Source organism: Leucoraja erinacea, chromosome 1, assembly GCF_028641065.1.
Source record: "Leucoraja erinacea ecotype New England chromosome 1, Leri_hhj_1, whole genome shotgun sequence".
In the NCBI taxonomy this organism is placed as follows: domain Eukaryota; kingdom Metazoa; phylum Chordata; class Chondrichthyes; order Rajiformes; family Rajidae; genus Leucoraja; species Leucoraja erinaceus.
In genome coordinates this window covers 36,820,706-36,845,704 of record NC_073377.1, presented here as the reverse complement: position 1 = coordinate 36,845,704, position 24,999 = coordinate 36,820,706, and the positions used below count along the sequence as shown (strand labels likewise).

At 44.8% G+C, this 24,999-nt stretch overlaps 1 protein-coding gene across 2 annotated transcripts in view; it reads right to left on the bottom strand.

Moving 5' to 3' along the window:
* Positions 1-24,999, bottom strand: part of LOC129695751 (myosin-IIIb) — a 164,306-nt gene that overhangs the window by 47,365 nt on the left and 91,942 nt on the right. For both annotated transcript variants that reach the window (XM_055633018.1, XM_055633007.1), the window contains exons 14-17: positions 22,433-22,546; positions 14,797-14,908; positions 13,179-13,225; positions 3,890-3,955 (exon numbers count right to left, since the gene is read on the bottom strand). In XM_055633018.1, the coding sequence (XP_055488993.1) occupies positions 3,890-3,955; positions 13,179-13,225; positions 14,797-14,908; positions 22,433-22,546 (339 nt within the window). The remainder of the gene's footprint in view (positions 1-3,889; positions 3,956-13,178; positions 13,226-14,796; positions 14,909-22,432; positions 22,547-24,999) is intronic.

The window sequence follows — 24,999 nt, the reverse complement described above, 5'->3', positions numbered from 1 at the left end:
TTTTTTTACAAATTCCACCGATTCTTCATGTAGACTCATTCCAAATAGAGATTGGTAGATTTCTCAATTTTAAGGGGATCAATGGCTAATAGGATAGTGCAAGATAAAGGAGCTGAGGTAGAAGATCAGCAGGTACGGGATACTGAGTTGGATGATCAGCCATGATCATATTGAATGGCGGTACAGGCTTGAAAGGCCAGATGATCTACTTCTAATCCTATTTCTTATGATCTACCAAACAAAAATAAATGATTGGATCACTTCAGGGTTATCATTTAAATATTTTTTCACTTATTCAAAATTATTAATGGTTTAATGTAATATCTACAATGTTTTGCGTTGACCAATAAATGTGCAAATAGAGCAAACACACATATACCAAATAACCATTTATTAGTTAGCATGAACTGCCAATGACAGGACAAAACAAGGGCAGAGGCCACTGATGCCAAAAAGACACAGAACAGAAATTGGGGGCTGAAAGTCGTCAATACCTGTCACTCACATAAACAGTGCGGCAGCGGTAAAGTTGCTGTCTTACAGCGCCAGAGACCCTGGTTCAATCCTGACTATGGGTGCTGTCTGTACGGAGTTTGTACTTTCTCCCCGTGACCATGTGGGTGTTCCCTGGGTGCTACGGTTTCTTCCCACACTTCAAAAGACGTACTGGTTCATACGTTAATTGGCTTCTGTAACTTGCAAATTCTTTCTAGTTTGTAGGATACGGCTTGTGTACAGAGTGATTGCTGGCCAGCAAGGACCGGTTGGGCTGAAGAGCCTGTTTCAGTACTGTATATCTAAATGCGTTCCATATCTGAGACATTAGCTGTACTACAGAGGTCTCAGAGACAAAATTTGGTGTTCTTTGCTGTGGCGTATAAGAAAAGTATATCAAAACTGCAGCTGCTTTGGAACTTTTGATTACTAAATCACAATGGGTGGCTAAATGCAACAATCACCAACCACACATTGCGCTGAATATTTTGATAAACGATTGGGTGAAGGACGATTGACAGATAAAAATTAATGGAGACATCCAATATCTAAACTGCATTTTCAATTAATAGACAATGTGCAGGAGGAGGCCATTCGGTCCTTCGAGTCAGCACTGCCATTCAATGCGATCATGGCTGATCAGGCACACTCAGTGCCCCGTTCCTGCCTTCTCCCCATTCCCCTGACTCCGCTATCTTTAACATAGAACCATAGAAATTAGGTGCAGGAGTAGGCCATTCAGCCCTTCGAGCCTGCACCGCCATTCAATATGATCATGGCTGATCATCCAACTCAGTATCCCGTACCTGCCTTCTCTCCACACCCTCTGATCCCCCTTAGCCACAAGGGCCACATCTAACTCCCTCTTAAATATAGCCAATGAACTGGCCTCAACTACCCTCTGTGGCAGAGAGTTCCAGAGAGCTTTATCCAACTATCTCTTGAAAGCATCCAGAGAATTGGCCTCCACTGCCTTCTGAGACAAAGAATTCCTCAGATTCACAACGTACTGTGTGAAAAACGTTTTCCTCATCTCCGTTCTAAATGGCTTACCCCTTATTCTTAAACTGTGGCCCCTGGTTCTGGACTCCACCAACATCGGGAACACGTTTCCTGCGTCTAGCGTGTCCAAACCCTTAATAATCTTATATGTTTCAATAAGATACCCTCTCATCCTTCTAAATTCCAGAGTATACAAGCCTAGCAGCTCCATTCTATTAACATATTTCAGTCCCGCCATCCCGTGAATTCACCTGGTGAACCTACGCTGCACTCCCTCAATAGCACAAATGTCCTTCCTCAAATTTGGAGACCAAAACTGGACACAATACTCCAGATGTGGTCTCACTGGGGCCCTGTACAACTGCAGAAGGACCTTTTTGCTCCTATACTCAACTCCTCTTGTTATGAAGGCCAACATGCCATTCGCTTTCTTCACTGCCTGCTGTACCTGCATGCTTACTTTCAGTGGCTGATGAACAAGAACCCCCAGATCTCGTTGTACTTCCCCCTTTTCCCCAATTTGACACCATTCAGATAATAATCTGCCTTCCTGTTTTTGCCACCAAAGTGGATAACCTCACATTAATCCACATTAACCTGCATCTGCCATGCATCTGTCCACTCAACCAACCTGTCCAAGTCACCCTACATTCTCATAGCATCCTCCTCACAGTTCACACTGCCACCCAGCTTTGTCATCCACAAATCTGCTAATGTTACTTTTAATTCCTTCATTTAAATCATTAATGTATATTGTAAATAGCTGCGGTCCCATCACCGAGCCTTGCGGTACCCCACTAGTCACTACCTGCCATTCTGAAAGGGACCGGTTAACCCGTTAAACAATTTATTTCCTGTCCTTCCTTATGCATATCTTCACATTATACTCTGCTTGTTACAGTTTCCCTCCATTCATTTACACTGTTTTCATACATTTGCAGATATTTTTAGTTTCTTCATTTAACATTAACATCAAACCTGCTGACATGGTTTGTTATGTTGCTATCATTTGGTGAACTGATCACTATCTCACAGCGACTGAACTCTTTGACACATCTACGAACCTTCCACTGGACTATCACCCCACAGTAGAGCAACAAGCCATCATCTCCCAGGTAGCCATTGGCTTCATTTCCTCAGATATTCCCCTCTCAAACTCCAGGCTTACACGCACAAACAAGTGCAGTTGCTTCAACATTCTTCCCAACAAGTATAACTGTCCATCTTGATCCATTTCAAGTTCTTTTCTGTACAACACAACCCATTTCTTCCATCTTAACTTTATTCTTTCTCCACTTGCAGTCTTTTCTCATGTAGGCCTACGACACTTCCCATTCCCTCCACCATTTTGACAGCTTTGGGCTTCCTGGTTCCATCTGTGCCATTTTCACAATGGATATCCAATCCATCTACACCTTCATGCCACAACTAGATCCTTTGCTTTGTCCTTGAAAGAAACCAAGCCATTTCCCTTCCACCACCATTCTCACTTGCTAGGCTGAAGATGTCTTTGAATTGAATAACAATTTCTTCGGTTCAAACATTGTTCCAAATCAATGGTGTCAAAATGGGAATTTTGTGTTACAATAGAGCGATTGATTTACATTTCTTCTTTTTTTTCCTTTTCTTTCTAGGGTCTTATTTCTTTTCTTTACTTCCTTCTCTAATTTCTTCCCTAAGGGGTTCTCTTCTCCCAACACTTTCCTGCACCTTCACGATTCTTGCTTACTTTCCTTACTTCTTTTATTTCTATCTTTTTTAAAGCTCAAAAAATGAAGTGGTACAACATAATGTAATAAGATATATGTATTAATGTAATTTACTGTACTGCCAATAAAAAAAAAAAGAATAAAGTAAAAAAATTTAAAAAATGGGAAACTGTCGCCTTGTAGGAAATGTGGAATAGCCCTTGTTTCACTTCCGTTCCCTCACTTACAATTTTCCAATTCAGATAACCCATTCACATGTTCCTGTTCCTTTCCCTCCACCCAGGGTCTCTCTGAGAAAATACATTTTCTTTCGATTTCATATTTCTAATATCTGTAGGGTTTTTTTTTTGCATTTCAATTATTTTCTTCATTCTTAATCCTCCAACCACTGAAAAAAAAATCATCTGTCCTAGAAACCTTGTTCTCATTTTTTCATTGCAATGAACCCTTAAGTTATCGGGCTTTTTATTGAGATGTCTCTATTGAAATATTGTAAATTTGAAAACCATGTTGATATTACAAAGAAACACCCAGCAAACGTAGCTTGGCTTTTCCTGTGGAACAAATGTGCAATAGATGATTTCCTGATTAGTTTCAGGTTGCTGAATCAAGATTTGAAAATAACCATACTTGCATTTAGTAACCTCACTGACGAATACATAGAATTTAATGTTGATACATACTCTAAATTGAGCTCCAACAGATTGTTTCCTGGTGCTGTTAAAGTTGTCTTGCTTTTTTTGGGAAAGCTAATAAAACAAAAATAAATAGAATTCAAACTTTAGACACAAGTCGGAACTTTACAACATTTCTAAATGCACTTCTTGGAAGCCATTTAATAAATCAAATCTATACAGTAATCAAGTTTGTCCAGTTCCTTGCTCTCCGTCAGCACAATTATTATTTAATTATATTTATTAATCAATTAACCTACAAACATTGTGCTGCCCCTGTTGGAACGTCATGATGCAGCTGTACAAGATGTTAGTCAGAGCACATTTGGAGTACTGTGTGCAGTTCTGGTTGTCCAATTATAGGAAGGATGTCATGAAGTTGAAAAAAGTGCAGTGGAGATTCACCAGAGCTTGCGTGTAGGAGTTAAAGGGAGAAATTGGATAGTTTGAGGCTTTTTTCTTTAGCGCATAGAAGGTTGAGGGATGACCTTATGGTGCGCAGGATTATGGGGGGGGGGGCATGGCTAAAGTAAACTATGTATTTTTCCCCAAGGTAGGAAATTCTAAAACTAGAGGGCATACTATGAAGTGAGAGAAGAGAGATTTAAGAAGGACTTCAGGAGAAACATTTTCACTCAGAGGCCAGCCTGTGTCATCAGCCAGAAGAAGCTGTGGTTGCAAATAGAATTATGCCTTTCAATAGATCGAGATAGATCTATGGATAGTATGGCAGGGTTGCCAACTCTCACGCTTTGAGCGTGAGAATCACGCATTTGAACAAATTCTCACACTCTCACGCTGATCACAAATTTCTCACGCTGTCGTGAGAAATTCTGTGATCAACAAAAATTTAAAAAACTCAGATAAACTGCATGGGCCGCGGGTATTGGAGAGCCGGGGATGAGAGAGGGATGGAAGCATACCAGCGGCGGGGACAGATGCGGGGAGCCGGCGCTGGCGAGCAATTGACGGGATGGCAAGTGTTTGAGGGTTGGCGAGTGTTTGCGGGGCTGGCGAGTCGCTCGCTGCAGCTCTGGCCATTGAGCAGCCTCAGTGCAAGAGTCCCGGGCCGTCGGAGGTGTTGCGCCGCTGCCGTGAGATTCTCTGTGCCGATTCGGCACAGAGACTCTCAAAGGGAGGTGAGAGAGAGAGATAGGGGAAAGACAGGGAGACAGGGGAGAGAGAGAGAGAGAGAGGGGGTGAGAGAGAGAGGGGAGAGACAGAGGGGGAGAGAATGGGGAGGGAGAGGGGAGAGGGGTGGGGAGGAGAGGGGGGAGAGAGAGACGAGAGAGAGAGAGGGTAGGGAGTGAGGTGGGAGAGGGGGTGGAAGAGAGAGAGGAGAGAGAGGGAGGGGGAGGAGGGAGAGGGAGGAGAGAGAGGGGAGAGATAGTGGGGAAGAGTGGGGGAAAGAGGAAGAGAGAGAGAGGAGACAGAGGGAAAGAAAGAGGGAAGAAAGAGAGAGAGGGGAGAGAGAGGGTAGGAGAGAATGGGAGAGAGAGAGGTGGAAGAGAGAGAGGGGGAAGAGGGAGAGAGGGGGAAAGAGGGAGACGGGGAAAGAGAGAGACAGGGAAAGAGAGAGACAGGGAAAGAGAGAGGGTGGGCAAAGAGAAAGAGGAGAAAGAGAGGGCAGAGAGAGGGGAGAGAGAGCAAGAGGAGAGTGAGGTGGAAGGGAGAAATGGGGGAGAGAGAGGTGGGAGAGAGAGAGGAGAGAGAGAGGAGGAGAGGGGGGAGGGAGTGTGAGAGAGAGAGAGAGAGAGAGAGAGAGAGAGGGGGAGAGAGGGTGAGATAGAGAGGGAGGGAGAAAGAGAAAGGGGAGAGAGAGAGGGAGAGAGAAGAAAGAAGGGGAGAGAGAGAGAGAGAGAGGGAGAGAGGGGGTGAAAGATGGTCCCTGCCTCAACTACCTCTCTGGCAGCTTGTTCCATACACCCACCACCCTTTGTGTGGAAAAAGTTACCCCTTAAAAATTTACATCTTAAAAATACTTAATACAAAAAACATTGAAATCATACTTCTACAATGCACTGAAACATGATTTTAATACAGGTTCACAATCTCTTATCCGAAAACCTTGGGACCAGACACCGGAATTTTTCGGATTTCGGAATGGAAGATTTTTAGTGTAGATTTTAATGTTTAATGGGTAGCTCAGTGGTAGAGTGCTCGGCTCGTGGCCGCAAAGGTCGCGAGTTTGCACCTCGATCCCGGCAGTTAAAAATGTTCGGTTTTCGGAGCTTTTCGGTTTTCGGAATTTCAGATAAAAGATTGTGAACCTGCACATCAAATTTCAAAAAGTCCCTACCCTGGGAGGGGGGGACACCCTACTTCCATACCCTCTCCCCACTCGGTTGCTCCACTCCCTCACCGGGTACCCCCAAGGCCAGTGATCAGTGATCGCTCAGCCTCCCCACTTTCAAAAACGCTCCACGGCCCTTGGTTCAGACGGAGAACACTGCCAGATGTGAGCGGGGAACTGAGGTCAGTTGTCCGTGATGTCTGGATCCCAATGCTCAGCGCTTCATGTTTTGGAGTTGGCTAATGTTATTGGCTTGGAATTATCCAGGGGGATGGCATAAGTGTAATATTAAAATGACATGCAAGGTGTCAGGCTGTCTGTCACAACATACAGCCCTGATAACCCATTATTTCCTTCAGTTAAATATTGGGAAGGTAGCACTATTGTCATTTGCCACTCAACTATTACGTTTGTTTACCTCACTGACTATTTCTAACCCCCCCCCCCCCCCCCCCCCCCCCCCCCCCCCATTCCTTTGACAGGTTAAATAGAAATGTCCCCAATTTTGTTGTTTTATTGATTGAACACGTAGATGAACATCCTCAAGGAGCGTAATCAGATGGAAACTGATTCAGATGCGATATTTAAGAGCTTGTTCAAAGAAGGGGCATATTTTAAAGGAGTGACAGAGATACTTGCAGGAGAATGTGTGAGGAGATTATTATTTGTCTTTAGTTTTAGCTTGAACCAGACCATCTGAAGATTCAAAGTTTAATATAGTAATTGTGCTGATACTGACCCCAACCAACCACTTAATGAATATCATCCATTCCGGAGGTTTTACTTTTATGATACCATTTAAACTTCACTTGGAGTTCAATCACTTAAATGTAAAAGTAATTGCGAATGGGGAGCATTGGAACAAAAATTTCCCCTCAGTATATAACTGCAATGTAATAATGTATGCATGTTGGTAGGTGCAATCAAAACAAGATCTGTTTATCATTGTTGTGTTATGAATACCATAGAAAATATTATGTACTCTTAAGTTCACATTTAATAGAATAATATTGCTTAAATATATAGTTATTGTACTTTGCATTTCCGAAAAGTCTCAGCTGAGAGGAAGACAGCAAAATACTGAAAATATTGGGGGTGAAAATGACTTCAGGTCACGTTGTTACGAAAATGAAAGAAATGGTAAGAATACTTATGCAGCTGAGTGACTATAATTTTATGGATGAGAAATTGTGCTCGACCAATTGATGACTTCTTTGACAAAGTAACTAGCATGTTAGATAACAAGGAAGCCAATGAATGTTGCTAATTTTGTTATGCATAATTTGGTCTGTGAAGTGCCCCATAAAGGATTACTGCATTAGATAAGCACATGTGGACTTGAACGTAATAGGTTAAGTCCAGGGAGTCAGATATGGGGCTTTATGTGTGAGCCATATATATTGTCAGTGCAAAGGGGCTAGGAGCAAGGCCAAGTGTGCATCCAGAGTCAGCAAAATACTGAAAATATTGGGTGTGCAAAAAGACTGGGAGGTCACTTTGTTCAGCACTGGGAAAATGAAAGAAATGGTAAGAATACTATGCAGCTGAGTGACTATAATTTTATGGATGAGAAATTGTGGGTCGACCAATTGATGACTTCTTTGACAAGGTAAGGAGTAGCATGTTAGATAACAAGGAAGCCAATGAATGCAGCAAATTTTGTTATGCATAATTTGGTCTGTGAAGTGCCCCAGTAAAGGATTACTGCATTAGATTTCCACATGAATATACTTGAACGTAATGGTTGCACCAGGGATCAGATATGGGGCTTTACTGTGGAATGTAATTATAATGTCAGTGCAAAGGGGTAGGAACCTTATTCAAGTGTGCATCCAGAGTCAAGCATATAACCATAGTACTAGGTATGCAATCACAGCACGGAAACAGGGGAGTCTCAGCCCTGGGAACCTATGCAGGTAAGCAGCTTTGATCCCCTTAGAATAGGGGGGGCAGGTGGAAGGCTGGACTCGGGGTCAGGAATGAGAGAAGGTATGCAACTGGAGTCAGGCCAGGAGTAGTACCAGGTGTGCAGTGAGACCCAGGTTGGTCAACACGGGCCAGGTGTTTTATTATAATCTGATTTCCATACATGAATATACTAAGATCATCCATGTGCTGCACCTGTTGATCAGAGCCTGGGCTCTACTGTGGAATGTAATTAGGAATGTAATTTAGTGTAACCTTATTCATAGCTAATCCAATTTAAAGCATATATATTGCATTCAAGTGTAAGTTAAAAGGCTCGCTACAGTATGCACCATGTTGCCCATTTTCAAGCTGAAGAATACAAAAGTTCCATACCAATGGGAGGGGGGACACCCTCCTCCCACACCCTTCCCCCACTGGTCGCTACGCTCCCCCGGGCTTGGTCTCTTGCAATTTCTCACTCCCAACTCTCACCCAATGTTGGCAGGCCTGCAGTATGGTGGGTATATGGAATAAGCTGCCAGATGAGGCAGGTACCATAACAACATTAAACAGCCATTTGGAGAGGTACATGGATAGGGAAGGTTTAAAAGGATACAAGGCAAACACAGGCAGGTGCAACAAGCGTAAATGAGGTATCTTGGTTGCTATGGACAAGTTGGATAGAAGGGCCTGTTTCTGTGCTGTAGTGCTTTATGCCTAACTTTTAATCACCAATATAAGGAGCATCTTTGTAAACAAATTACACAAGCTCTCACATTGGATTCCAATGTGCTCCTTCCTTTCTTTAACCATTTTCCTTCCCCACTCACCAAAGGACCTTAAAGTTTAACAGAGTCAAATGCAATATAAATATTTTGGCCAGCTGCTCATCCAGCAACTGTCAGTTGGTTTTAAATAAAAGCTGCTGTCTTTTCTGGATCTTTCCTCACAGATTCGATCAACAAGGAGAACTAAAACTAGCTTTCTTATATATTTATTTCTGAATCCTTTCTCCGTGCCATTATTATGTATGCTTATTTATTCTTGCAGTTCTTCTTGTTTTAAGAGATCAGTGACGTTATAAATTCTAGCTCACTGTCTCCACCAGCACAGATTAAAAATTGCCAGAATCAGAATTTTACATATAGTTCAAGTTACAAACATTGTAATATCTATTATGAATGCTACCAATAATCAACACTTAAAACATTTATTTGCAACCACAATCAAAGTTCGTTAAATGATAAAATGCAGGCAGAGAAGATAACTTTAACGGCATCACGTTGGGTATAGAGATTGTGGGCCATTGGGGACAGTTCCTGTGGTGTTCTGTTCTAACCTGCACTTTTTAACTATTCGTACTGTTATATCAGGGACTGGATTGTTTTTATTGTTTTTATTATGTGTGATATATTTAAGTTTTATGTGCGATGCTCCGGTATTCCCTGGGAAACGTCTTCTCATTTTGCACTGTACAATTGTTGCTTTGCAAGATGACAATAAAGGTTGATTGATTGATTGATTGATTGACAACACTTTAAATGCTTTGAAAGCACATCGTCTGTTTGCAACACAGCCTGGCTCAGTAACTCGAATGTCCAGGAACGCAGGACATGGAGGTGAATAGGACAGGTAGGTGGATAGTTTTTAAGGTGGTGCATACTACCACTGCTTATGCAGAGGTTCTCAATAATAGACAATAGGTGCAGGAGTAGGCCATTCGGCCCTTCGAGCCATTCAATTTGATCATGGCTGATCATCCCCAATTAGTACCCCATTCCTGCCTTCTCCCCATATCCCCCGACTCCACTATCGGTAAGAGCCCTATCTAGCTCTCTCCAGAGAACCAGCCTCCACCGCCCTCCGAGGCAGAGAATTCCACACTCACAACTCCCTGTTAATATCGCAGGCAGTCTAACATCCTGGTATTTGAAACAAGTAGGGCCACAAACTGAATAAAAGATGGAACAAAAATGGGGGTTAAAAATCCACAAGGCCATGTTGCTGAAGCAAGACGTGATAAAATTTGAGACAATTATAACGGTTCAAGGAGATTGCGAGAGAATACTTTGATCGTGATAAGGAATGGTTCAGATCAGCAGAACAGGTAACAGGGCTGGTATAAAATTCAATATAAAATGTATTTTTTGGAAGAAAAGGGAGAAGATGACTCTGGAAATTGGGTAGACAGTAGAGAGTAAATAAGTCACAGAGAAAACAAGCAAAGAAGAGAATTTGTGGTTAACTTGACAAAGTAGGAGGGAAATAAATCTGTACCCTATCCATTCATTCTTTTCCTCCAAGCAACTCACTCAGCTGTGCTAGCAACCAATATACCTGGACAGGCTGTGGTTTGTGTGTCCTCTTTCTTAAATTAAGTCTTGTTAGAAAACCAAACAATGAATTGGCAAATCTTGCAAATATATGAGATGTCGGAAATGGGGCCCATCTAAGTTTAACTTTGTGCATACTAGGTAAAAAAACTGATGATAAGCTAGTATGAGAGATTAATTTTGATTCACGATGTACACAATGCTCTGAAAATAGAAATAGTATTGTCCTTCTGCAGATGTCTCTGAATGAAAACAAAACAATGCTGGAGTTACTCAGCAATAGGTAGAATCTGGGGCGAGAAAGCAAAGCTAATGATTCATTTCATTGACCTTTCATCAGAACCGGAAAAGTGAGAAAACAAGTGTGCTTTAAATTGCAGAGAGGGGAGTGGAAAGATGATGTTTATGCACAGGTGGAGTCACACATTGCTCAGGTGATACAAATACTGTAGTGATGTAGCGATGAATTCCTGTTCATCTATGATCTTGGTTACTCCATAGATTTGAATGCCCAGACTTCATCAGAAGGCTGAACACACACAGAGGCGTATGATCGTACCCAGGGGTTTCATCCATCAGCCAAAACTAGCAGAGATGCTTTGCCCTGAGGCCGAGTTACATAGAAACATAGAAAATACGTGCAGGAGGAGGTCATTCGCCCCTTCGAGCCACCCCTGCCAGTCATTGTGATCATGGCTGATCGTCCCCAATCAATAACCAGTGCCTGCCTTCTCCCCATATCCCTTGATTTCACTAGCCTCTAGAGCTCCATCTAACTCTCTCTTAAATCCATCTAGTGACTTGGCCTCCACTGCCCTCAGTGGCAGGGAATTTCACAAATTCACAACTCCCTGGGTGAAAAGGTTTTTTCTCACCTCAGTCTTAAATGGCTTCCCCTTTATTCTAAGACTGTGGCCCCTGGTTCTGGACCCGCCCAACATTGGAAACATTTTTCCTGCATCTAGCTTGTCCAGTCCTTTTATAATTTTATATGTTTCTATAAGATCGCCCCCTCATCCTTCTGAATTCCAGTGAATTCAAGCCTAGTCTTTTCAAACTTTCCTCATATGACAGTCCCGCCATTCCAGGGATCAATCTCGTGAATCTACGCTGCACTGCCTCAATCACAAGAATGTCCTTCCTCAAATTCGGAGACCAAAACTGGACACAATACTCCGGATGTGGTCTCACCAGAGCCCTATACAACTGCAGAAGAACCTCTTTACTCCTATACTGACATTCTCTTGTTATGAAGGAAACTTCACTCGGAAACTGCTCGGATGCAGGACTGCCCGGAATATCATTGGATGTGGAATACCGGGATGGAGTCACTGGAGACATTGGGTGTGGAGAGCAAAGGTTGGTTGGGGGGGTGAACCATGGTAATGCCTCTAGCGTCGGTAAGGTAGGCTTCAGGAAGTTGTTCCCTGGACACAAAGATGGCCGGTGAGGAGAAGGGAGAGACGACAGTACACAGGCCCAGACGGTCGTGGGCAACAGAGCTGCTCCGGTAGAACAAACACATGTCAATCCGGACTTTGAACTTGATGAAATGGTGCCAAACATGGCGGACCTGGCATTATATGCAGAATGAATTTCACAATGTAATATTTAATGAAGCAGAGCAACAGGTAGAAGACAAAACAGCCGAATGCTAGAACTGTGAGATGCAGCCTTCCACAATTATTGAACACGTTACTGTCCTCTATGGAAGATCCCAAGCTTCCAGCTGTCCACCATTTCAACACATTATTCTCAGCATGCCCCAGTGTGCTGTTCAGCAGAAGGTCATCCCAGCGTGCTGACATCAGGCCAGGCTCGCCTGTTGTGGTTCTGGGAACCAGCCCGTAGAAGGAAGCCGCCGAGCCCGGCCCCTGCGAGTGAGTCGGAATCACACAGTGGATCGATAAGCAGGCTAGCCACTGGAGACAGTACAGTGGAGTCGGCCGCTGGAAGCCTTGCAGTAGCCTGGGGCTCGGCAGGACCGGACACCACTCCAAGAAGCTGTGTGCGTGGACCAGATGCAGCCTACTGTGGCACAGAGTGGTGGAGGACACCAACGGTTATGCTTGCCTAGGTCAACCCTGTAACGGCGCAAGGACAATGGGCCTTCATGGCCAGGTTAAGAACTACACCTATAACAACTGGGACTCGGAAATGTTGCCAAATCTCTCGACTCCATATACTGTCTCATAGTACTATGCATGTACCATATCTGGGATGCTTATCTAAGATGTATGTAAGTGCTTATGTATGGTGATACTTGTGCTGAACTACATACAAAAATGGATTTCACTGTACCACTGTACGTGTGACAAATAAAATACAAGTGAACCTACCACCCCCCCCCCCCCCCCCCCCCCACCCCCACCTTCCGCCCCACCCACCATGCTCTGTCTGTGGTTTGGTTTGTGTTGCTATGAAGCTTAATGTAATTTGGAGAAACAACAGCTCATCATACACGACATTGCAGACATTGAGCTCAAAACTGAATCAACAGTTTTCTCTGCGATAAAATTACATTTCCCTTCCCCCACAGTTGCCGCCCAATCCTTTAAATAGTTCCTGTATTGCTCTTTATTTCAGAATTCTAGCAACATAAACATGATTGTTTTCTCACTTTTCCAGTTCAGATCAACGACCTTTCATCAGGAATATTAACTGTTTCTCTCTCCTTAAATACTACCCGATCCACAAGAATCTCCAGCATTAGTTCAGATTTCTCACATCAGTCGTTTTTTATTTTTGGTTTGGAATAACTTACTTTTGGTCTTTGATGGGCCATTAGGGTTCCTGTTCTTGACACTGTAGCTGTAATTAAAAAGTAATGTTAGTAATACATAAACTGGAATCATTTTCATTATATTTATCCAAAAATGTGCAAGTTCCCCCCCCCCCCCGTGAAATAACTGTAATGAAACAAGCAGGAATTGAGGATTTGGACCAATGATGGAGAAAGAACACTCCAACCATATAAAAAGAAAAGACCAATAAAACAGCAACAAAATAACTAAATAGTGAATCTCATGCCTTTCTACCTCACGATGGGGGATCCCTTTAACAGTAGTCTGGCCTAGAGAACTCTAAGGCCTAGCACCGTTCTTTATCCCGATGTGAGGTGAAGTCCGGTGAGCTCAGTACAGCACCCACCTATGTCCTCAGCAAGCCTGCATTTCTTAAATAAGTTAAGTTCAAGTTACATTTATTATCACATGCACCAATTGATCCAGTGATATTTGAATTAGCATACAGACATACGAATAAAAAACACAATACACGATAGAGTTTAAGATAAACATCCCTACACAGCGGAATCAACGCTTCCCACTGTGAGGGAAGGCAATAAAATTCAGTCATCTTCCTCATTGTTCATCCGTGGTCGGGGCCTTTGAGCCCTCAGCAGTCGCCGCTACGGTGGCCCGATGTTCAGGCCCTCTCGCCGGGATGATCGGAACTCCAACATAGGAACGGAATAACACTCTCAGCGACTTGGAGTTTCCGAATCGGCCATTTCGTACCGGAGACCGTGGCTCCCGAAGTCCGCAGGCCAAGCTGGGCGGAGATTCAACACTGGCGACCCTCGGCAAAAGATCCCAGGACTCTGCAATGTTAAAGTCAGCGCCACCCGCGGCTAGAAGCTCCGCACACCACAGCTCCACGGTGCTCAAGGCAGCAGGCCCAACACTCCGGAGCTTCAATACGTGATCCCCGGTAAGGCATTGTCCAGCTTCACGATGGAATTCAGTGCTGTGCCGCTGCTGAAGCTCTGGCCGGTCTCCGGACGGAAAGGCCGCGCCAATTCAGTTGGTAGGCCGTGAGGGAGGGCGAAGATGCGACCCCTCACACCCCTACATAAAAAAGACTAAGAAACCTCCAGAAACATACTTTAAGACAGACTAAAAATAACAAAAAAGGTGAAAGGACGGACAAACTACTGGCGAGGCTGCCACGTGCAGCACCTCCCAATAAAACTAGAAATTGGAATGGGGGTTATTTTGTCGAGCAAAATCTCAGATTTTGTGTCTATCATTGGTCTAAACCTGCATCAGCCGTTCCTTTTTCATTATATTTCCTACAATAACCCTATTTTTTATTCTCCCCACATTCCCACCAACTCCTTGCATTCAACCACTCACCCTGGAGTTATTTATAGCAGATAATTAATTTACCGACCCAAGGGTCTTTGAGACATGGGAGAAAACCGGAGCATCAAGGGGAAATCCAGTCACCAGGACAATGTGCAAACATCACACAGATTGAGCTGGGTCACCGTCACAAGTGCAGTGAGTGAGTAGTTCTACTTAATGCACACTTTACTGAGGCTTAGAGATCACTGCACTTAACTGTTTAACTTGATCCAAAATGGTAGGAATAACATTTACCTGTAAAAAGTACGCTTAGCAGTGGAGTGATGCTATTAATAAACAGCCCTCGAATACTTGCTGGGATAGTGTCTCTATTTTTTTCTAAAAACCCAGATGCATTGTATTGGACCTGTGGAGGAAGTTAAAAATGAGTTAAAAATGACAAGTTTACTAACAGTCCCAAGTTGTGCAAAATATCTCAAATGGGTTTCAGATTCTCCACCAAACTCATATAGTCTTCCCCTTTAGTTACTTGGTTTGAAAATATATTTATTTATATACTCATTAAAAATGGTAGATTAAAATAAATTGGTCATGATCTGTTACGCGTTCATCGGTTACCATTCTTGCTCAATCCATCCATGGGTTGGCGGCACGATCGATGTCGCAGCGGCCTCTGCAGTCCGTCTGTCTTTTTTTATTTTATTGTCCTGTTGAGTGTATAGTTTGTGGTGGGTTTTTCACTGTGTATGTGTGGGGGGGCGGGGGAAACTTTTAGATCTCTTCCCTGTATGGGGACCCGACCTTTCCCTGTCGGGTCTCCGTTGTCGTTGGGGCCTAGCACCGTGGAGCGGCCTCCAACAGGAACGACAGCTCAAGTCACGGAGCCTGCGGAGCTGCGGACCTACCATCGTGGAGCTGGCCAGCTTCGGAGCGTGGAGAGCTGTGGTGGCGCACGGCTGCGACCCGACTCCGGTGGATGGTGACACCGGGAGCTCGCGGGTCCCTGGTGGGAGACTGCTTTGCGGGGCACTGGCAACGGCGACTTCTCCCGCTCGAATTGCGGGGTTGAGAGTGACCTGGAGCAGGGCCTTACATCGCCCGGCGTGGCTGTAAATGGCCGCGGACTTGCTAGCTCCCGCCGGGGGCTCCGACATCGGGATCCGGAGCAGGGCCTTACATCGCCCGGTGCGGCTTTAAGTCGCCGTGGGACTTGCTAGCGCCCGCCGGGGGCTTTGACTTCGGGAGAGGAATGGAGAGCAGAGGAGAGACAAGACTTTGCCTTCCATCACAGTGAGGAGGAGATTCACTATGATGGATGTTTGTGTAAATTGTGTTGGTGTGTGTCTTGGTTCGTTTCTTGTATGACTGCAGAAACCAAATTTCGTTTGAACTTCATGTGAGGTTCAAATGACAAATAAACGGTATTGTATTGTATTGTAACAAATACAAAACATACACCTTAAAAATTAAATAGCAAAATATAGAGATGGGGAAATGGGAAATCAGACAAGGAAAGGGCACAGCGGGATGAGGTACGGAGAAAAGAGAGCAGTTGGAAACAGCACAAGAGCAGAGTGGGCGGGGGAAATGGGGAAAGTGGCAGGGATGTGGGTAACTGGAAGAGGCCATGTTGTGGAGGGAATATGCAGCGTTGGAGCTGGCGGAAGATGGATTAACGAATGTGGGAATGTTTTTATAAGTTACTAACATTTCATAAAACTTTACTGAGTGGGAAATAATTAAATTTACATTAGTCTGGTGAGCATTCGAGCTCTCCCAGCTTTGGCAGTTGGGTTGGGTTTGTTTACACAGCTTCTGAAGTCAGCTAAACACCAGGAATCTTTTGTGTACACAGATAGCTAGCTACCAATCATTTTACTGGAAACCACAGCAACTCTGAAATGTTGCTGCATTTTCAGCAGCGCTGCTTTGGTTACAATGAACAAGCAGCTAGGTCATTGCTTTTATTGTGCTGCTGAGTCAAAAACCCACCATATGCCAAGTCATTTGTGGTGTTGAAGGATCCGTGGGAGACTGCTGGGGAACAGGCAACTGGTGTTAGAGCAGATTTGGAGCAACTGAGGGTCTGTACAGCAAGCAATGGAGGATTTGTGCCAATAGCCAGACGGACTGAGATCAACCTCAATCATAAAGTTATACTAAGTGATTTAAGGTAGCACAACCAGTTAGACAAATATAATCTGCTTTCTAAAGCGAAAAGGTCCTAAATTAAATTCATCTATGCAAGATATCATAATTTTACTACCTCATGCAAAGCTATTAATAATGTTAAAACTATGTATTCTGGATCTTGATTCTCTGACCACGGATAAAATCACCTTATCAATTTCTCTCATGATTTTATAACCTTCCAAGATCAGTCTCCTGCGCTACAAGGAATAAAGTCTTAGCTTGCCCAATCTCTACCTATAGCTCTCTGGAGGGAGACCGCTTTTCAGGGCTCTCGCAACGGCGACTTCTTCCGCCTGAGTTGCGGGGTCGAAGAGCTCCTGGAGCGAGGCCTTACAGCACCGCCCCGCGCGGCTTGGAATGGCCACAGGACTCATGAAATGAAATGAATTTAAACTGGAATTAACATGACATCATGATTTCAGGGGATATGGGGAGAAGGCAGGAACGGGGTACTGATTGTGGATGATCAGCCATGATTACATTGAATGGTGGTGCGGGCTCGAAGGGCCGAACGGCCTACTCCTGCACCTATTGTCTATTGTCCTCTTGTCTCTCTCGGAATTAAACTTGTAATTTTAAAAATAAACTTGAGCCAAGATATTGTTTGCAGCTAATTATCTGGGGTGTTGTTTGCTGAAACCACAAATAACATTTTCCTGATACTGAAGCAGCTTAATTGCATTTTAGCAGTACAAGATTTAAAAATAGAGAAAGAGTCAATGGTTTCGACATGACGGAATTACAATTAGTAAAATGCATGAACAACAATTTTTAAACTTTTGGGGGCAATGCAGCACATTTGTGGACAGCTGAGCCAAATGTCACAGTTTACAGGATCACAGTTTTTCTTTATCACCCAGAGAGTTATGAATCTATGGTATTAGAAAACATAGAAACATAGAAATTAGGTGCAGGAGTAGGCCATTCGGCCCTTCGAGCCTGCACCGCCATTCAATATGATCATGGCTGATCATCCAACTCAGTATCCCGTACCTGCCTTCTCTCCATACCCTCTGATCCCCTTAGCCACAAGGGCCACATCTAACTCCCTCTTAAATATAGCTAATGAACTGGCCTCAACTACCCTCTGTGGCAGAGAGTCCAGAGATTCACCACTCTCTGTGTGAAAAAAGTTATTCTCATCTCGGTTTTAAAGGATTTCCCCTTCATCCTTAAGCTGTGACCCCTTGTCCTGGACTTCCCTAACATCGGTAACAATCTTCCTGCATCTAGCCTGTCCAACCCCTTAAGAATTTTGTAAGTTTCTATAAGATCCCCTCTCAATCTCCTAAATTCTAGAGAGTATAAACCAAGTCTATCCAGTCTTTCTTCATAAGACAGTCCTGACATCCCAGGAATCAGTCTGGTGAACCTTCTCTGCACTCCCTCTATGGCAATTTATTCTGTCAGAGAAGGCAGTGGAGGCCAATTCACTGGATGTTTTCAAGAGAGTTTTAGATTTAGCTCTTAGGGCTAATGGAAGCAAAGGATATGGGGGGAAAGCAGCAACGGGGTACTGATTTTGGATGATCAGCCATGATTATATTGAATGGCGATGCTGGCTCGAAGGGCGAATGGCCTACTCCTGCAGCTATTTTCTATGTTTCAAGATCTGACTGGACGAGACCCACATGCATTTGATGACATGATCTGGGCCTAAGCTAACTTGTCCCTAGAAACAATAGATGAATGCTTTAAATAACTTCTTGCTGTGCAATATCTGTACAAATGACATGTTTTTAGGGTGTGGAATCAGGAGCGTATTGATCTTTGTACTCTGACGGACACAGACAAAAATTTATTTTTCCCTTCCCATGAGATAAAACAATTTAATGTTCCAATACTGCAAAGAGGAAGTGTAGAAAAACCACTGTAAAAATGCCAAGCCCAACATTCAAACCATGACTCGCGTAGCAATTACGATTTTAGTTGAAGATTAGCAACTAATGACAACCGACATTACAAAGTTAACCACTGGATAAAGCCAAAGGAACATTAAACAGGAAGGGTGGGACCATGATCCTTTGCCTTTGATACAAACACAAAGGATATGAGCTTAATTTCGAAGCTCTGGGTGCCCATATCCAGCTGATATTAGGCTAACTTCTTGAATGTTATAATTCATGTAGCAATTGTTTGTACACGTTGTTTGCAGAATCTGCAACTTTTCTAAAGAACTTCCTTCTTACTGGAATTAAACCATTGAAGCAAAGGGACTTTGAAGGAGTCCTCGCCCCCCAGTGATGACCCCTTCTCCCGTCTCGAATAGACCCCCCCTCCTCTTGGACCCGCTCATGGCCATCTTGAGGCTTTACATCTTTTTATTTTAAACTGCCGACGGGACATCGACCGTGCCATGGTGCCATCACCCAGTCTGCAACAACCCAGACTGGGTGATCAAACCTGCCGATAAGGGAGGTGCCATGGTAGTCTGGCGCGCTGATCTCTACAAAGCTGAGGCCATGCACCAACTCTCAGACACCTCCTCCTACTTATCCCTGGACCATGACCCTACAGACGAGCACAAGGCCACTATCTCTAGCACCATCAGTGACTTCATCACTTCCGGCTCCCTGCCCCCACAAGTCTCCAACCTCATCATTCCCCAGCCCCGCATGGCCCGATTTTACCTTCTCCCCAAAATCCACAAACCTGACTGTCCTGGCAGACCCATTATTTCTGTCTGTTCATGCCCCACCGAACTTATTTCCACATACCTCAACTCCATCCTATCCACCCCCCCCTGGTTAAATCCCTCCCTACCTATGTCCAAGACACCTCACACGGTCTTCGTGTACTCCATGACTTCCGTTTTCCAAGCCCCCATTCCCTCATCTTCACCATGGATGTCCAGTCACTCTACACCTCCATCCCCCACCAGGAGGGTCTTAAAGCCCTCCGTTTCTTCCTCGACCAGAGAACCAACCAATCCTCGTCTACTGATACTCTCCTCCGCCTAGCGGAGCTGGTCCTTACCCTTAACAACTTTTCGTTTGACTCCCCCCATTTCACCAAATACAAGGCGTAGCTATGGACACGCGTATGGGCCCCAGCTATGCTGCCTCTTTGTAGGGTATGTCGAACAATCCATGTTCGAGGCGTACCATGGCTCTATCCCCGACCTCTACCTCCGCTACATCGACGATTGCATTGGTCCTACCTCCTGCACCCACACACAACTCACTGACTTCATCCATATCACCACTAACTTCCATCCGGCACTCAAATACACCTGGACCATTTCCAAAATTCCCCTATCATTTCTAGACCTCACTATCTCCATCGCAGGTGACAGACTGCTGACCAACATCCACTATAAGCCCACTGACTCCCATGGCTATCTGGACTACACTTCTTCCCACCCTGCTTCCTGTAAGGACTCCATCCCCTACTCCCAATTCCTCCATCTACGCCGCGTCTGCACCCAGGATGAGGTGTTCCACACCAGGGTATCAGAGATGTCCTCATTCTTCAGGGTTCCCCTCTTCTACTATAGATGAGGCTCTCACTAGGGTCTCTTCAATACCTCGTAAGTCTGCTCTCAGTCCCCATCCTCCCCACTCGTAACAAGGGCAGAGTCCCCCTTGTCCTCACCTTCCACCCAATCAGCCATCACATACAACAAATAATCCTCCGACATTTTTGCCGCCACCAACGGGATCCCACCACTGGCCACATCTTCCCATCTCCTCCCCTGTCGGCTTTCCGCAGAGACCGCTCCCTCCGTAATTCCCTGGTCAATTTCTCCCTTCCCACCCAAACCACCCCCTCTCCTGGCACTTTCCCTTGCAACTGAAGGAAATGCTACACTTGTCACTTTAGCTCCCCCCTTGACTCCATTCAAGGACCCAAGCAGTCTTTCCAGGTGCGGCAGAGGTTCACGTGCACTCCTCCAACCTCATCTATTGCATCTGCTACTCTAAGTGTCAGCTGCTCTACAGCGGTGAGACCAAGCGTAGGCTTGGCGATCGCTTCACCCAACACCTCCGCTCGGTTTGCAATAACCAATCTGATCTCCCAGTGGCTCAGCACTTCACCTCCCCCTCCCATTCCCAATCTGACCTTTCTTACCTGGGCCTCCTCCATGGCCAGAGTGAGGCCGACCATAAATTGGAGGAGCAGCACCTCATATTTCGCTTGGGCAGTCTGCACCCCAGCAGTATGAACATTGACTTCTCCAATTTCAGGTAGTCCCTGCTTTCTCTTCCCCTTCCCAGCTCTCCCTCAGCCCACTGTCTCTGCCTTCCTTTCTTCATCAAGCCCCTCCCACCACCCCTCCCCACCCTCATATCAGTCTGAAGAAGGGTCTCGACCCGAAACATTGCCTATTTTCTTCGCTCTATAGATGCTGCCTCACCCGCTTCTCCAGCATTTTTGTCTACCTTCGATTTTCCAGCATCTGCAGTTCCTTCTTAAACATTTATTTGTTATCTTATGTCCACATCCAGTGAACTATTATTCAAGTCGTCACAATGGTAAAGTAGTCACAATGTGGCACCCAATTTGCGTGTAGAGAACACCCATTGGAGATACAATGACCCAATAATCGGATACGTGGCAACTGCTGCATGATAAATATTTCTCTGGACACAGCCAATTAATTCCAATTACTTGCATGGTCACTGGCAGAGATATATGTATCATCAATAGCAATGGGTGAGGTGCCAGACGACTGGAGAGTGTCTAATATTGTGCTTCTATTCAAGATAGGCTGCAAGGTAAAGCCTGGGAACTGCAGATCAGTGAGCCTTACATCAATGGCGAGTAGATTACTGGCGGGGGGGGGGATTCTGAGATATGGGCAACATAGCAGATATTGTTTAAATTTACTTTATCAAGGTCTATACACACTTTACCAACGTCTTGGACAATGTGCCACATTCTCGGCTGGTGTGGTACGTTAGATTGCATAGGATCCAGAATGAGCTAGCCAACTGGATCCAAAATGTTTTTTAAGATAGGAAATACAGGGTGGTAGGTTTTTTAAAAATCAGATGGGAGGCCTGCAATACCATGACCTAAAGGAGAAGCTTATGCCAAAGAATGCAGGTAATCATTCTGCTTGGAAAAATGTCTGAACACAGGAGAAAGTGTAAAAGAAAATGAGCAGGCATGTCACATGGGGCTCTAGTCTGGGGTGTTAACAATTCACAATATTTATCAATTACTGAAATATGGTATAGAGAGATGCAAATGCATGGCCGTTAATAACACGAGAGTTACACGAGAGTGTTAGATGATAATGCCAACAGTGCAGAGTGAATTACAATGCCAAAAGATGCATGTATTATAATTATAAACTAAATGAGCAAAACTGCGCTGAACAGATTTCAAAGTAGATAAACATTAAATAATTCACTTTAAACTTAAAAAGCTCAGATCAGGATTTGGACCCTTATTTATAATGATCTAGTTAGGCCACATCACGAGTACATTCCTGGAATCTTACAATCAAATCCTTCCAGACCAAATAGTGGTAAATAAATAGGAGAAGGACGAAGCTTTGAAATATTCAACAAACTCTGGTGTAATTTTAACAATAGATTTTATCGGGGGGTAGCAATTTCAAGATCAAGGCTTAAAGAGTAAAAGAAAATGATAGAATAATAACACATGCTTTATCTTTGGATCATAGCAAAATACCAGTTATTTACTGGTATATATATATATATATATATAAAATACCGGACATTTTCACTACTGTCTCTTCATATAAATAAAAGTAACACACTCTTACCTTTCCTGCATAGTGTACAATAGTGAATACCAGGTTGTGACTTCTGCCTATTTTAAAGTGTGGATTTCCTTTGAAAGCATTGTTTAATTTGTCCACAAAAGTTTTGTCAGTGGCCTGTAATGTACATGAAAAACATTCATATTGATTTCATCACTATTATCAAGATCATTTTTGTTGGCAAACTTGCCCGGATTAATATAGAAACAGGTTTAAATAACAGTTTACTACAGAAGAAGCTCTCAACACAAAATGTCACCTATTCATGTCCTCCAGAGATGCTCCTGACCTGCTGAGTGTTTGCAAGATGACAATATCTACAGTTTATTGTGTCTCCAGTTTTCTAAATCTTCGTTCAAGCCTCCATACATATATTGTTATTTAAAAAAATATGAGTTATGGAAGCTAACAAATTAACCAGAAATAGCATAAATGGATAAAACAATTCAAAAAGTTGAAAGGTGCACTAAATCTATAAAACTAGAGGAGGGCGAGGACCAGGTTTGTTGATGGATCACAAGCTTGGTTGTGGGTTCCATGTGTTTTAGTAATTTTCCTGTGCTGGCCTTAACCTGCACCAGGGCACTGAAAGCAGTGCTGAACTTTATCATCTGCTTACATTCATCAAGAGGTGGATTCTCTAGATCTTGGTTGCCAGGGGATAGATATTAAGTTGAAGATACTTCCCCATATACATTCCCCATCTAGTGAATGTGTCAACCAGGGGCGGATCTACTGTGAAACTAATGAAGCTTAAGATTCAGGGCCCCTAATCCCGGACGGACCCAGAAGCATATGGCGATGCAGGCTCGAAGGGCCAAATGTCCTAGTCCTGCACCTATTTTCTATGTTTCTATATTCTTCCGATTCAAATCCTGCGGGCGGGGGGGGAGGTGCTTGGGCTCGATGTCAACTTCAGTGCATGTGCGCCTCTCCCACCGGCTCTCTTGGGCAATGCGCCTGAGCCCCGTCCCGCCCCACCCCGCCCCCCTGGTTGGAGTTGTTCCGCTCACTTGAGGCTCCTCCAACGGCCGGGGATGGGGCTATAAATAGCGGGAGCGAGGCAGCGATTAGTCGAGGCGCGGATTAGGTGTGAGGTTTAGTTAAGTTGAGGCGGGGTTAAGGTGTGAGGTTTATTTGAGGGGCGAGGTTTAGTGAGGTTCAGTTTGGTTGAGGCGAGGTTTAGGTGTGAGGAGAAGTATCATCGAGGTGAGGGGTTTAGTGAGGCGAGGGGATTAGTCGAGGTGTAGGTGTGTAGGTGAGGGGAAGTGAGCGTAGGTGAGGTGAGGAGAAGTGGGTGTCTGAGCTCAGGAAGGGAGATCTAGGTGCTGCTGAAGGAGATGAGACCACTGCCTTCTGTGGCAGAAAACTTCCACAAATTCACAACTCTGGGTGAAAAGTTTTTTCTCATCTTAGTGCTCGGCAAAGAGACATTTCAGGTAACATTTTTTGTAAAGATTTTTTTAGCTGTGTGAGGCCATTTACTGAAACATATACGATTATTAAGGATTTGGACACGCTAGAGGCAGGAAACATGGTTCCAATGCTGGGAGAGTCCAGAACCAGGGGCCACAGTTTAAGAATAAGGGGTAGGCCATTTAGAACGGAGATGAGGAAAAACTTTTTCACACAGAGTTGTGAATAGACAATAGGTGCAGGAGTGGGCCATTTGGCCCTTCAAGCCAGCACCGCCATTCACAGTGATCATGGCTGATCATCCCCAATCAGTACTCCGTTCCTGCGTTCTCCCCATATACCCTGACTTCACTATCTTCAAGAGTGGATTGGCAGTGGAGGTCAATTCTCTGGAGGCTTTCAAGAGACAGATAGATAGAATTCTTAAAGATAGCAGTCAAGGGATATGGGGAGTAGGCAGGAATGGGGTACTGATTGTGGATAATGGGTTGGTGGGGACGCTGCTAGCCGGCAGCCCTGCCAGCAGCGTGTTAGTTTTTTCAACTTTTTTCGTTTTTTTAGTGTGTCTTAATGTGTGTTTTTAATGTTTCTCTGTGTCTTGTGTGGGGGGTGGTGTGGGGGGGGGGGGTGAGCGGGAAACCGCTTCTGTCGCCTCCTCCACGGAGAGGCCAGAGAGGTGACTTTTTCCATGTCGCCTCCTCGTGGCCGAACAGCAAGGATCGGTGCGGCCTTTCCCGGAGATGCGCGCGGGGCTTCAGCAGCGGGCTCAGCGAAGACTCTTTCGTCGCGGAGAGGGCGAGCCCTCGCCAGGGGTAGTCCGGAGGGGAGAGCTCCGTTCGCTGGCCTGCGGCAGCCTGAAGCCACAGTCTGCAGAGCTCCAGCTGGCGGCGTCCTGGGCCTGGGATCCCTTGTTGGGGACCCGGGAGGAGAAGAGCTCCAACCGCTGGCCCGCGGTCAACTTCTACCGCTGGCGCGGCGTGGACTTACCATGGAGAGGAGCTCTGTAGGCGGCTCTGTGGTCTGCGGTGCTTCTGGCTGCGGCGGGGACTTTAGATCTTCCACCGCCGGCCTGCGGCCTACACCAACTTGAAGCCGCGGTCTCTGGTGGGGAAGAGCCGATTCTGGACTTATCTGGACTTACCTTGTCTGAACAT